Source organism: Diplodia seriata (assembly GCF_021436955.1).
Source record: "Diplodia seriata strain FDS-637 chromosome Unknown scaffold_2, whole genome shotgun sequence".
In the NCBI taxonomy this organism is placed as follows: domain Eukaryota; kingdom Fungi; phylum Ascomycota; class Dothideomycetes; order Botryosphaeriales; family Botryosphaeriaceae; genus Diplodia; species Diplodia seriata.
This window is the reverse complement of record NW_027117309.1, coordinates 1,067,363-1,081,047: the sequence shown is the minus strand read 5'-3', so window position 1 is coordinate 1,081,047 and position 13,685 is coordinate 1,067,363. Positions and strand designations below refer to the sequence as shown.

General features: G+C 58.7%; 2 protein-coding genes across 2 annotated transcripts; one reads left to right on the top strand and one right to left on the bottom strand.

Annotated features, from left to right (window-relative positions):
* Positions 1 to 7,303: 7,303 nt before the first annotated feature.
* SLS55_001701 (uncharacterized protein) lies at positions 7,304 to 8,853 on the top strand (the record flags this gene model as incomplete). Its single annotated transcript, XM_066773191.1, has 6 exons — positions 7,304 to 7,802; positions 7,844 to 7,969; positions 8,004 to 8,124; positions 8,160 to 8,250; positions 8,315 to 8,490; positions 8,553 to 8,853. 6 exons carry the CDS (start codon positions 7,304 to 7,306, stop codon positions 8,851 to 8,853), a joined length of 1,314 nt encoding a protein of 437 aa, XP_066635758.1.
* A 3,548-nt stretch (positions 8,854 to 12,401) lies between these two features.
* Positions 12,402 to 13,048, bottom strand: SLS55_001700 (uncharacterized protein; the record flags this gene model as incomplete). The annotated part of the gene is made up of 2 exons (XM_066773190.1): positions 12,402 to 13,010; positions 13,040 to 13,048. The coding sequence occupies 2 exons, from the start codon at positions 13,046 to 13,048 to the stop codon at positions 12,402 to 12,404; spliced, it is 618 nt and encodes a 205-aa protein (XP_066635757.1).
* Positions 13,049 to 13,685: the final 637 nt, after the last annotated feature.

Below are 13,685 nucleotides of genomic sequence, written 5' to 3'. Positions count from 1 at the left end.
TACCGAAATGCACGTCTGCGTGTGGGAACATTGTACAACAGATCTTCTACCTTGAAGTCGTTAGCTACGAGGTACGTAGTCTTCAGTATATTTCAATCTTCTCTCGAAACCTACGACTGTTATAGAGAAAGCGAGGCGTCGTTCGGCGCTGCCTGGTCGCCATCCACTCCTCAATACGGATGGAATGGCCAAAGACGACCACCCCGACCCAGTCCTGGCCCGAGCAGCAGAGCCTCGATGGCTCCAAGCCGCAGGCCCCCGCTGACGGCGTGGCCCTGCCCAAGCGGCCCGGCCTCAAGCGCGACATGGAAGTCTGCCTCCGCCCCGCAGCGCCTTCCGCCGCCCGCTCCCCCCGCGGTTTTCTGGTGCTTGAGGTGATTGCGGAGCATCATGCGGCTTACGACTGTGCCTTCTCCTCGAGTGTGTCCTCGGTCTCCGGGCTCGCATCGACGTACAGCATATGCTCTGGCCCGGGGCCGAAGCCAGGGCCTATGCCGCTGCTTATCGACTGGCGTGTCTCGCGCTTGGAGAGGGAGGCACCGTCGGACGAGGTGGGCCGTGGCGGGGTCGGTGACAGCACTGTGAAAGTCAGCAATGGCCGATATGAAAACATTTGGTGATGTCCACTTACGTGTTGGTGCGGTTTTCCCTGCTGTCGTAGAGCAGAGGGGGAGACAACCCAACGGATCCTGCGCTGCATCCGCATAATTCATATACACGAGTGCATCCCCCCCGGCCCACGCCCTCGGCGAAATCCCCCAGCTCTCGCGCCATGGCCATCAACCGTGTCCGCGCGACCGCGAGCTCCCGCAGGCCGGTGGTCACGGCGACGACGCCGGTCCAGATGTTGGCGTTGCTGCGGGTCTGTTGTTGGTGGGACTCCTCCGGGAGGCCGAGGACGTTGGTTGCCGCCTCTGCGGGCGCTGACATCGGTTGCCGCAGCCTCGACATCGACCTCGTCCAGCTGCAAGCCGCCGAGCTCAACAGCTTGGTCAAGCGGGAAAGCCTGCGTTGGCGCCAACGAGGTGGAAACCCTACTACTTTTTATGTAGCTATAGGGCGACGATGGCTGTGGAGGACCATCGTGTGGAGGCCCATGGCCGCCGAACGACTTCGGCGGGTACAATTGCGGACATGTAGCTCGACATAGCTGCTACAGCGCTGTTATGGGGAAAGCCTCGAGGGGGAGCAGAATGGAGCGGCTGCGAAATCTGGAAGAGTCATGGGGGAAAGCGATTTCAGAGATGCGCACCACGGGTAGGCCGCTCCGCATAACTACTACAGAGCGCGGTATGGTAGGTCAGGGGATTCTGAAGTGATATCCAACGGAGCGGTTGCGGGAACAGGGAAGAGCAAGCGGCTTCTGGCTGAGGCATGGCGGGCAAGCGGCTCCACAAAGCTACTACGGATCTGTTGAGTAGGTTAGAGGAGGTAGCAAACGCCTAAGAAGACTTCCAAACGGATCGGTCGCGGGAGCAGGGGAGCAAGCGGGTCCAGCGAGAGTACCTAGACACGGCCATGGGGGGCCAGAGATTGCAAAGAGCTGCTGCAGAGCTTGCCTGGTGCGGCCATGGTGTGTCAAAAAGACAGAGAAAGACTTGGAAGCTGTTACGGGCATGGAGCGAGGTTCTAGCAGGAAGGCTACGGTCGTCAAACGGAACCGGACAGCTGCTACAGGGCTTAGCGCCGCCGCCGCTATGGATCGCGGCACCGAGCCCCTCACCACCACGACTACGACCGTCTACCGCACGTCCATGGCCGTGCAGCTGAACATTGCCCTGCTGATCCAAGGCGCCCGACTTGCCGCGCTGGCTGCAGGTGCGGCGACGCCCTGCGCCGCATCCACTATGAGGACAAGGCCTAATCCTCGCACGCCGACCTGCTCGCGCTGCAGCGGAGCGCCGACAGCGAACCTGCTCTGGCTAAGGATCAATCGCGGACGATGACGACATGGAGGACAAGATCGACCGCGACCTCGACGCCCTGCACTGCGCCGCCGGCCGCCTCAAGAATTTACCTCAGCCATGGAAACCGAGGTCGATATGCAGCACCAGCACATTTGCCGCATCAAGGACAAGGTGAGTTGAGACTGCTCGTTGCTCATTTTCTTCCGCGTCTGACGCTACGCGCTTTCTCGAATGGAGGCGGTGCCATTGCTGAAGCTCTACCTTCCAGACCGATCGCCGGCCCCTTCACGGATTCCGCCCATCCTACATGCGCAACCTCTGGTACCAATGCGACGCGCCCTTCATCCTTGTCCTCCAAGGCTACCTCGTCGTCGCGCTCGACCAGGCCGGCCGAAGCATCAGCAGCAGCATGTCGAAGAGCAGATCGTCATGTATTGCTCGCGTTCGGACCGCACCAAATTCTTACGCGCACAGCGTGAATAATCTTGCACAATAGGTATGTTGCCTTTGTACTCGGTGTCGCATGTAGCGCAGGCGGGCTGTTTGCTCACACACTCCATCCTCAGTTATCGCAGGCTGGACACAGCGTCACCTTCTGCCTGAGCCTGCTTCTTCGCACTTTGCACACCCCTCCGAGATCAGCCCCTTGCTGAACACCCAAATGCTTTCGCAAAGGTCAGCAGACGCATCCCTCCTGCGATATGACACACGACATGAGTCAAGCTGCATGCGTTTGCGACGTCGTGGCTAGACTTGAAAGAAACCTCTCGTCCCTTCCAGCTTCAGCGGCGCCTCGGGCTCGCCCTTGACGCGGCCGATGAACGGGCCCCTCCTCTCGCGATCCTCATGGCCCGTCACCTCCTCGCCGTCGTTGAGGTACAGGTGCAGGGTGAGGAACGACCGCTCCACCGGCCCGCTCTCGACCCGCGGCCGCTCGTACGTGCCGTCGCAGTGCGGCTTGAAGTAGGGTGAGCCAACCAGCCGTAAGTTTTCCGCATAGTGAGCGTTCGCCTGGACGCAAGAAGAAACTCTAATTCTCTCCTTCCTTCCAGGGCGTTCTCTAGTCATCCTCCGCCAACTCGACTTCTCTGGCCCAAGCCCGCTCCTCCTCACCTCCGCCGGCTTCTTCGCCGCCTCCTTCCAAGCTCAAACTTTCTGCGACTCACACACATGCGCCAGGCCCCAAGTTTTCGCCACGAGCTGGCTGGATCTGACAGCAACGCTTCCTAAGCGTGAAGCACCCCGCTGTACTCTTCCTGCGACCGAGTTCATGCGCCAAGCTACCGGCTTCTGCGGTATCGTGCATACTCCAGAGCTCTAAAAGTGAGCTCTTCCAGAAGTGAGACATCCAGCACCAAAACCCTGTTGTGGACGTGACCTCACTCACCGGGACACGCTCTCAAGCAGAAATTTACCAGGCTAACCTTTTCTATTGCAGCAGAAGACGATTTCCTAGCTCGAACTACCTCTCAGGTAGCATGAACTCCAAGACTCCCACTCTGCTACAGCGCAAATCTCGCAGGCTTGCTTCCACACAACCATAACCTGTCACTTGGGCGAAGAGGACACCATTGCCTCCTCCTACGCGCCTTTCGCCTTCAGGTGAGATACTAGGTATGTTTTTGCGAAGCCGCGCGTACGGCTTAGTATTCGAGATGTAGAAGGCTCATGACTCATGCAGGACAGCCAGATCTTCCGAACTTCCATCATTCCTGCTCCTCTGCGCTCCACCAAGTTCGAAGCCACCACGGTCGCACCACTACTGCCGCTGCCACCGCCACCGTTTCCGCTCCCGCCTCCGCATCCGCGCCCACATCAGCCGCTGCTGCCCCCTCCACCAAGCTTCCCTGTGCTGGCGTCCCGCTCAGACCACGCATAAACAAGATGTTCCATGGCAAGTGCTGGACTACGCGTGACTCGTAAGCACCCCAGCTCTTCGGCTGAGTTGAACGGTGTGCTTGAAGAAGGATACACCCGTAACGACCGCGGATACCGCCTCGCACTTTGGACGGATGCGGCCATGCAGCAGACCAACGAGGACAGCAAGCAGAAGGCCGTCAGCGGTCTTCCGTAGCCAGCTCACCGACAATGACTGGGTGTGGGTCGAGGACAATCTGCCACAAAGGCATCGCCACCATCCGGCTAAGTTGAAGGCTGTGCTCTCCTGGGCCAAGACGGAGTACGATTGTGGTGCCCATGCGCCTCTCCACAACTGGCGGAGCCTTTTCCGCAGGCTCCATTCGCGGCGTTGATAACGCTGCTGAGGCTTCTTGATCAGGATTGGTCTCTTATCTACTTAGACACATACCCGCCTTTGCTTCACGCTGTCGAGATGGCGGAGCTACGTTGGTGCGGCCAAAGCCACCGAACCCAAAGCCAGAAGTGCTACAACTCCCAGGGCCAGAAGTGCTACAACTGTAAGCTCCCCTCCCTCCATGGAACACCAGACGCAACCGTTCTAATGAGGTTGACGCAGATGTTCTGAAAACGCCTGATGAATTTACGTACAGTCTTCTGATACTCAGTTTCTTCTCCGTATCCCAAGCGCCGCCACCCGTAAGCTTCCGATCGTGTCAAGGAAGCGGCGAGCGCATCTGCTGTGGCACATCGCCTTCGTAGTCGCCTCTCCACCTTGCGTACCACCAAGTCTTCAGCTTGCGCCCTCGCGAAGCGCCGAAGACCCATCTCACCCGCCGTGGCATGGCTGCCTCTGTGCGGTTTGTTCTCCTCCGGTCTGCTGGCGTCGAAACAGATCAACGGACAGCCGCTCGCCGCTGGGCGCAAGAACACCTCGAGGCACGCGGCAAGAAGTTCTCAGAGCTGCTTGAACTGAACGGGCAACTGAAGGCCTCGGGCGACCTCGAACTCGCCACAAACGACCCCAACAACCTGAGGTCGCCCGTCCCAAGGACAAGGCCATCCTCCGCTGGGCTAACAAGCTTGCTACGGTGCCGGGAGGTCAAGATCCGGTCTTCTCGGACGGCGGGATCCCGGAATTTCGTGGTGAGGACTATACCGGCCAGATCGCCTGGGTTCACATGCTGGAGTGGAAAAGGTACCTTTCGAGGTGCGCCGAGTACGCGCCAAATGCTCTTGCCGTGGCCTTCTTACTCAACATGCACGGTTCTATTCAGAGCGCTGATCACTTCAAACATTGGTGAGCGGCGTTGGACCACTGCTTGGACAATGATCTGCTCCGCATCGAGGAGGATGAGTGGACGACGTGGTGGGATGCGCTGCAATCGGCCAGGACAAATGGGATCGAGGTCAATTCTCAAGGCCGGTCAGGTTTTCAGAAAACTACAGAAGATCTGGAAGACATGGACTCATGGAGCAAGAAGCTCATCCATTGCCGATACGCGGAAACGGAAATCACGAGAAAACCAAGCCGATTTGGAGCCACCCCGGCAGTTCCCTATCTCCAAAAACACACAACCCGCGGTCGTTGACCCGGACACCAAAGACCACGCCATCACAGCAAGGAGTTCCCATTCAACCCTAGCGGGGCTGAGCCGATCGACGATGACTCCGATCTCTACGCAAGCAACCCGTCCAGCCCCATCGCCACCGACGAGAGCAGCAGGTTGCTGCCCGCGGCGGCCGCCTCGTCGCCGACTCTCGTCTCCGCTGGCGGCAGTTCCACCGACGACAGCTCGCCGCCGCCTCAGTTCAACAAGCCGCTCCCCACTATCTCCAAAAACACACAACCCGCGGTCGTCGACCCGGAGACCAAAGACAGTTCAACAAGCCGCTCCCAACGCTGCCACGGGAGGAGGAGCAGCCGCAGCCGCCCATTTTCGTCACGCCCTTTGACGACGACGTCTTCTTCGATGCGAAGAGCCCCGCTCCTGACGCTCCTCCCAGCTGGCGGCTGCCGGCGGACCGTCAGTCGGTCTATGGTGGAGTTTGACGACCGCTATTCCGCAGTCGAAGCTAGATCGTTGGGGGAGGTGATGCGCATGCCGCTGCCTGAGGACGTCAATGTCATCCTCCCGAATGGCGGCGGCCTGTCTCCGGTCGAGCGCCTTCTCATCTCCATGATTCGCAAGAATCCAGAAGTGGCGGCGACGCCGACACGCTCCCGAACCCGCCGCCGCTGCCTCCCATATCGGCCGCACGCGCCGTCGCCGTCTCCAGCAAGCGTTCCTTCGACCGGGACAGCATAAACATATACCCGCAGCTTCCGGCGCACTCCCATGTCGGCCGCACGCGCCGTCGCCGTCTCCAGCAAGCGTTCCTTCGCTCCAGTTCCAGTGCATGATGACCTGCCAGCCACCACCACCTCGGCCGCCACCGAGCTCGAGGCTGAGGCCAAGGAGACCGCCAACATTTTCAGCGACAAGAACAAGATTGACGACGGCGACGCCGACCCGACGCTCCCAGACCCTCGGCCGCCACCGAGACAGCAGAAACATATATCTGCAGCTTCCGGCGCACTCCCATGTTCCCTTTTTCTCGGAACTGCGGCAGCCACGCCCTTCAATCAAGCTGCTAGGCCGATCATCATCCCCGTCCACCCCCGACGAAAGCGCAAGGGCGAGACGGACGAGTCCTACGAAGCCGCCATAGCAGAGGTCCGCGCCACCATGCCAATCGAAACGCTCATCGAGATGCGCCACATCGCCTACGCCATCGCGCACCCGCCCGACACGGCCTTCCTGCCGTGCAAGCTCGTCCACGCACAGCGTGTGCAACCGTCCGTGCTCCTGCGTGGTGTTGTTAATAGCTGCCCGCTCGTTCCTGCGCCAAATGTTCCCCGCGCACTTCCGCGACGACAAGATCATTATCAAGGTCAGCTCGCCAGTCAACGCCATGGGCCGCGAAAGGCTCAACGTCAGCGAGGAGATGTGGGCCAGCATGACGAGCGCGGACGTCGCGACGCGCCCTGCCCCTTGAGATCGCGCGCCGCCAGGCGATTCGTTGCGACGAGAGCCACAGCCTCAAGGACCACGCGCCCCCCGGCACACTCACGCTATGTATCAAGCAGTTCTACATTTCTGTTGTTGTGGAAAGTCTTAGACGCCATACTCTGTGTCTTACTGGACCCAGCGGTTGAATTCGCGGCAGCTGGTCCGCGAGTTCAACCGTTGGGTTTCAGACATCCTCTGCACGATGGGGGTAGAAATTTGAAGATCGCTACTCCGAAGACAAAGAAAACATCCCTCAAAACCACAAGCAGGCACGACAAGTACAGAAAATCTCCAGACAGAGTCAAGAGCCGAAACTGGATGGTTGGGGGAGGTCACGATAGCCAGCGTAACCCCGAAGAGGGAGTACTATCCTCAAAGGCTGAAGGAAATGCAGGTAGTCCACTGGAGTGCGGATCTGACGACCACGATCCAACGAGACGAGTTCCTACCGCTGGTGGAGACCATTTGCCGCAGGCCCTCTGAAGCATGCCGCTGCCTGAAGACGTGGATGTCATCCTCCCGAGTTTTGGGACACCATACTCTGTGTCTTACTCCTGGCCCCGGACGGTGCCATTGCCAGGAAGTACCCTGCTCTACGCAGAGCAAGTGGCTCTCTTGGAGGCCCACGACAGCTTCGACGAGGACCAAGACTGTCTCATGGTACCAGACGGTGCCATTGCCAGAAAATACCCAGAGCTCTACGCAGAGCAAATGGCTCTCTTGGAGGCCAAACACCGTTTCGATGAGTATCGTGACGATCTCAAGGCTGGAGTCACCCTGGGCAGGCGGGAGCTCCTAAACCTCTACCGCGTGCACTGGATGACTGCCCACTTCGCGTCGCGTCTGGGCCGCGCCGGCGTTTACAACACCGCTGAGCTGGACGCGTTCACGTATGACCCCCTCGTGGACGCTGACATGCAGCGCGTCATGGATGGCGTTCGCGGCATGAGAAGGAAGCTCCCCGCGTACCCTCAAACGCCTCTGCGTGAACAACATTCCGATCCGATTGCTGGAAGATATGAGCAGCTACGCCATCTACTGTCGCCCACAGCCGCTGGAGCACGTTGAAGAACTCGGCGTGGAGAAGGAAGCTGCAGATCTTGGCCATTCGCCGCCGCCGCTGCCTGAACACGTTGAAGCTCATCAAGCTCAGTATACACTAAGAACACCCGCTGCTGGTTTGGAGATCACGTTGATACCGACGGGGCGGCAATGAAGATCTTCAGTCTCATCCGCGAGTGGCTGGATGCGATCGCCGCGAAGGAAGGCGACTCGCAAGCGCTGAAGCCGCAAGCGCATCAAGCTAAGTATACACTAATAACACTCTCCGCATCGCGGAGAGTGACAAGTCGGATGAGCTGAGGTCCTTCCTCGACCTGCCTGGCGAGATCCGCAACATGATCTACGCCTACTGCTTCGAAGACGAAATCCGGGTCGACCTCACTCCGCGTTCAGCGCATATCCTCAAGCAGAGCTCTTGGAGAAGTTCAAGGGCAGTGTTTCGTCGAGTTCGAAGACGAGGAGACCCAGAAGAACTTCCTTGCCCTTGACCCGAAGCCCAAGTTCGAGGATAAGGAGCTGGTCTTCATGAGCAAGAGGGAGTACGTCGACATGAAGGCTAAGGACATTCTGGAGGGCAAGATCATGCGCTGGCCCAGGTGTTTGTCGAAGTGGTGCGCGACATCTCTAAGAACGGCCCAGCCGAACACGCGCACTTCTTATCTTACCATTCCAGTACTCCGGCCGCGGACAGCGAAGAACCCGTCCAAAGCGCGTCTGTCTTGGCCCGCATGTGGATCCCTCCGACCGCGGCTCTCAACGACGGCAACGCCGAGGATGCGGATTTCCTCTCCCGCGCTTCTAGTCCTCCTACCGAGGCTCCTTTCGACCCGATCGAGGCAATCGCGTTCTTTAACGAAATGTGCGACAGGTACAAGCCCGCGGCAAATCCGAGCGACCCGCTCCACGAGCAACCGAAGGCGCTTGCTATCCCGTCCACGGCAGTTTCAAAGAACAGACACACTGCCTCAACATGAAGCGTCCTAACCGCCAGCTCAACGAGCGCATTGTGCGCCTCGACGTCAAACGCTTCCGCAGATCTTGGCCCACATATGGATCGTTCCGACCGCGGCTCTCGATGAGAGCGAGGAAGCGACATTGTTCAACGACGGCAACAAAGTCTATTGGTGGAAGAACTCATTGGCTGGAATGTTGACTGAGGGCCCGAAGATATTGGGCGTTCATTGGCGGCTTGGTGTTGACCACGATTTGGGAATGTAAGATCACCGGCTCCTCGCTTCAATATCATCGAAATGGACAGCCGCGGTGGAAACAGGGGCTGGGCCTATCAGCTTCATCTTCAAGCTCCTACAGACGCGCGCGACCGTTCAGATTCCAGTGAGCTCCCGTTGGTGCGGAACAAAAGAAGAAAAAGCGCCGTATCCACCGGGGGCCCAGGGCCCACCGGCCATTCCCGACACCAGCCATCCTGGCTTCCCTCTGCAAAGCAGCGGTTTCGGTGGTTGCTGCAGCAGACGCCTCCTCGGTGTTGTTATTCGTACGGATCACTAGCTCACTCATTTCGGCGAAACTCGTTTTCTCACCGCCTGCTTTCTTATAAACGCAGGCCTTTCCTTTATCTTCTTTTCTTAATCAAAGTCTTCTCGTAAATAGAACGTAGCTGAATGTCAGTTCACCATCGTTTCACAACACCCGGGAGTGCTGCCCGTCTCGCTGAGTGAGAAGGTCTGCAAGAACCACTTACTTGCCGGGCATCTGCGCAAACGCCGCCCCAATCAGTACAGCATGCAGGGTCGTGGGGCGGCCTCCTTGGGGGAGCAGTTCACCTTTATAGAGCTACTTGGAGAGCCAAGTAACCCAGCACCATTCCAGACCCATCCCTATCAATAGAGCGCGTCGTCTCATCCCCAGCCCAGGCAGCCGGGAGCCTACATCGCCCCAGCTGCGTGCATGTGCGCTGGACCATCGACGGCGGCGTCTTTTGCCAGTGGTGAGTGACCATTGCCCGCGGGGCGAGACGAGACCCCACCCCCCGAACCCACCAAGATTCGGCACCTCAAGAACAGCTTGGAGAAACGCCACATGCAGCAAGCGGAGCTTGAACATCGTCACCAAAGTGCCGAGTCGGCGCGATATCTAGAGGCCCTGCATGCGTCTCGGTGATTCGCCCACCTCGCTCGCACAGGATGCCTCCAGACATGCCGTCGCGGCCAGGGACTCCTCCTTGGACCACACTCCGCCAACCTAGGACTCCCTCCCCCCACGAGGCCGGGCTTGAGGAGCGTCGTGGAAGTGCGATCCGGGGGGCTCTCGAGCCATCGGTCTCCCGGCTGCATGCGGCCCGCCCGCCCGGCGCTCAAAGGTCATCGGCATCCGGGACGGCGAGTGCCTCGTTCCTCGCATCGTGGTTTGCACGGGACGCCGCAGCTAGACCGACCCGCCGATTCTGGCCAGGGAGAGGGGGGGGTGTTCGTTGCTGCGCACTGCGTGCGGTTGACCAGAGACATCATTAAGGCTGACACTAAGTAACGTCTCACGAGCACTTGCGCCGCCGCCATCGCCGCCAATGAGTCGCGACGATCACGACGGCGGGCCAGATCTCGGGCCGGAAACCTTGTTCGTATAAAAGCACCAGGCCATCGCCGCTCTCAAAGATCAAGCCTCTTCCCGCCATCGGGAACGGGGACTCCAAACCCGCTCTACGACGCCCAAGACCCGTCGAGGACATGGACCTGTTCGGCGACGTTGATCAGGAGATGTACGCAACGGACGAGGGAGAGGGGCCGACGATTCTCATTACAATGCGTAAACGAGTCGTCAACGAAGAGCCTGGCATCAGGGAGGTGCCGGATGTCGAGGGGCGGGAGCTGCCGAGCGAAAGAGCCTGCAGAGCAATAGCCCTACGCGCAGGCTCAACAAAGACGAGGATTGCGGAAGAGACGACGCGGCTCGCGATTGACGACGATGGCGGCGAACGAAGTCGTTCTCTCACGCTGCGAAGTCGTCGGCTTTTGAGAGAAAAGACCTCTCGCCTGAGAGGGCCGCCAGATACTAGACGTATGGAAAGTTGGGACTTGGGGGGGGGGGGGGGGGGGGGGGGGGGGGGGGGGGGGTGGTAGAAGAGCAGGGTGTGTTGCAGACCTGATGAAACCCAGGGTCTACCACGATACACAAGACGGTGACACTGGGGGAGGAGGAGGAGGAGGAGGAAGATACAGTCTTGTTGTTCTTGTCTGGGACGGCGGTGTTGGCAGGTGCGATCGGCCAGGAGGTTCTACCTACTACTTCTTCGGCTCGGCGATACGACCTCCTCACCTAACCACGCTCGACCCGCGGCATCAGCGGACTTTAACTTGCCTCGAGATGGACTTTACCGACATCCAAAACGTTCCAGCAGAACACTTGTTGCTGCGCTTCAGGGGAGCAGGCAGGCAGGCATTATTAGCCTCCTCCTCTTCACAACTTAGATGGACACGAGGGGTGTGTATGTGTGTGCCGAAACGGAAGCAGCGAGCGGGGATCTGCACGAAACGGTCACGATCGTGTCGACCCCTCATCCATCGTCGAGAAACGCGCGGAGGGCTCGGGCACTGCCGGCGAGTCTTTTACAACCACCCCTCCCATCATCGCTGTCGACGACGAGCATGACTCCAGCAGTGGTGGTGGCATAAGAAGAGGTCAGCGAAAACCACAGTCCGCGACTTCCGGGCGGCAAGTCGGGCAAAAACGAGCCAGAACACTTCCGTCACCAGGCCCGTGTCGGGGGAGATATGTTTTTGTCGTGTTGGATAAGGGGGGAAGAGAGTTTGACGATATATCAAGGGAAAGTTGGGTGATGGGGCGAACGGACCAAGAAGCCCGCCAGGCTTGAGGGTCAGCCCAGGCACTGCCTTTTCTAGGCTCAAATAGCAGTTATCATCTTTTTTACGAAACATGCTTCTTGTGCGTGGCCTAGGACTGATAAAGCTATGCCGTCTTGCACTGGTTCCAGGAAACGAGAGTAATAAAACAAATGATTCCGCCACGTAGGTTTTGCGCGTCCCTTAGGCTGCGTTCCCGAGTAATGATGTAGGCGATAACGCGAAAGTCTACCTCCGTTTTCGTATCGTATCCGTAGTCATGTGTACATCCACATCCATGAACGCCCGTAACCAAGAAACCTCCTGCGTTCCAATACAATTCCTCATTGAACGATCAAGTACACCGCCTGTTATATGGCGTGTAACAGCTTGACTAACCTATAAGCCGTTCACGCCATGAGCCAAGCGCCGAATCTGCCCGCGATCCATACGCCGCTACTGCCGGCCAAAAAAAAAGGAAAAGAAAAGAAGAAAAGAACCCTCTGCGATGCAATTGATACCACCACGATGGAAATAGGAGGAGGAGGAGGAAGAGGAGGAGGAAGAAGAAGAGGAAGAAGAAGAGGAGGAAGAAGAAAAAGAAGGAGAAGAAAAAGAAGAAAAAGAACCGAACCACAAGCCGAGACCCCTCCTCCTCATTTCAAAACAGCAATCAGGCCCACCGCGCGAGCTGCTCTATCCTTTCACGCCCCCTACCCGTCGCGTTATTGCCTCGCAAGCTGCCTCTTCAAAGTCTTCATCAACGCGCCGAAGTTTATCGGCTTCGTCATGAACACATCCGCGCCCGCGTTGGTAGCTTCGAAGCGCGCCGTCGCGCTGCCCAGGCCGGTGATGACGACAATCTCGACGCGATGACGGTCCTTGCTGCTACCGTTGTTGCGACCAGCACCACCACCACCACCGTGACCGCTGGAGGAGGACAGCAATAAGGGCGGCCGTGTTTTCTTCAGGGGCGCTTCCTCTATCGATGCGGAGGGAGAAAACGGTGAGGGGCTATCGCTCAGAACCGGCGGCGGAAGGGTGATCGGCTCGTCGGCGCTTGCGGTTTCCTCGTCTGCGTAGGTGGCCTCGGTGTCCGGCGTGATCTTTCCGTCCGCGGGAGGAGGGGAGTTGGAGGGGGAGGGCGTGGCGCAAGGAGTGTGTCCATAAGCTTCCTCCAGCTCCGTTTCCTGCCCCGAAGAAGACTCGGTTCCTGCCGAAGACTCGGTTTCTGCCGACGACTCGGTCGCCTCCGCCAAAGATGAAGAGGACTCGGTCTCGACGCCCTCCCTCACCGTATCCCCCGAATCGCTGCTCCTGGCGTTCCTGCTCAGCTGCGGGGCTTGCTCCGCCTCGTCACCACTATCGACATCGCCGTCTCCAGCCATTGCACCTCCTGCTTGCATTACTTCGTTCACCACCGCAATCCTGTTCTCCCATGCTCGGATCTCTTTCGTTGCCGTAACTCCATCCATGACTGGCATGCTCAAATCCATCAACACAGCTCCCCACCGTCCCGGGTCCTGTTTGAAAAGGTTGAGTGCCTCTAGCCCATTCGCAGCCGACGTGTGGCGCGCAAACCCGGATTTGTTCAAAAAGGCCGAAAGCAGGCGGATGTTAAGCGGGTTGTCGTCAACAATGAGTATCTCTTTGCCGGCGGCGCGGGTGGACAAAGTGCCAAGGCGGAGCTCTTCTTCTTTCGGCGAACGATCGGGTCGAGAACGATGCGGGAACTTGTGTTGCAGTGGGAAGGTCTTTGCTCTTTCGAGTGTGCTTGAAGAATTTCCTACTGGGCTGTCGGCGGGCTCAGAAGTGGGTGGAGAATCGGGTTCTGGTATTTTGTCTTCCGCTGGCGCAGTCGCGCGGACTTCAGGGCTGCTGTCCAAGTCTCTCTCGGGAGATTGTTGAAGGTAAGACAGCGCGCGAACAGGTGCACCATACGGCACTTGGTGAGGTCGCGGTGGGGCTATGAGGTCCGGTCGAATGGGAGCTTCTGAATGCGAGTTAAG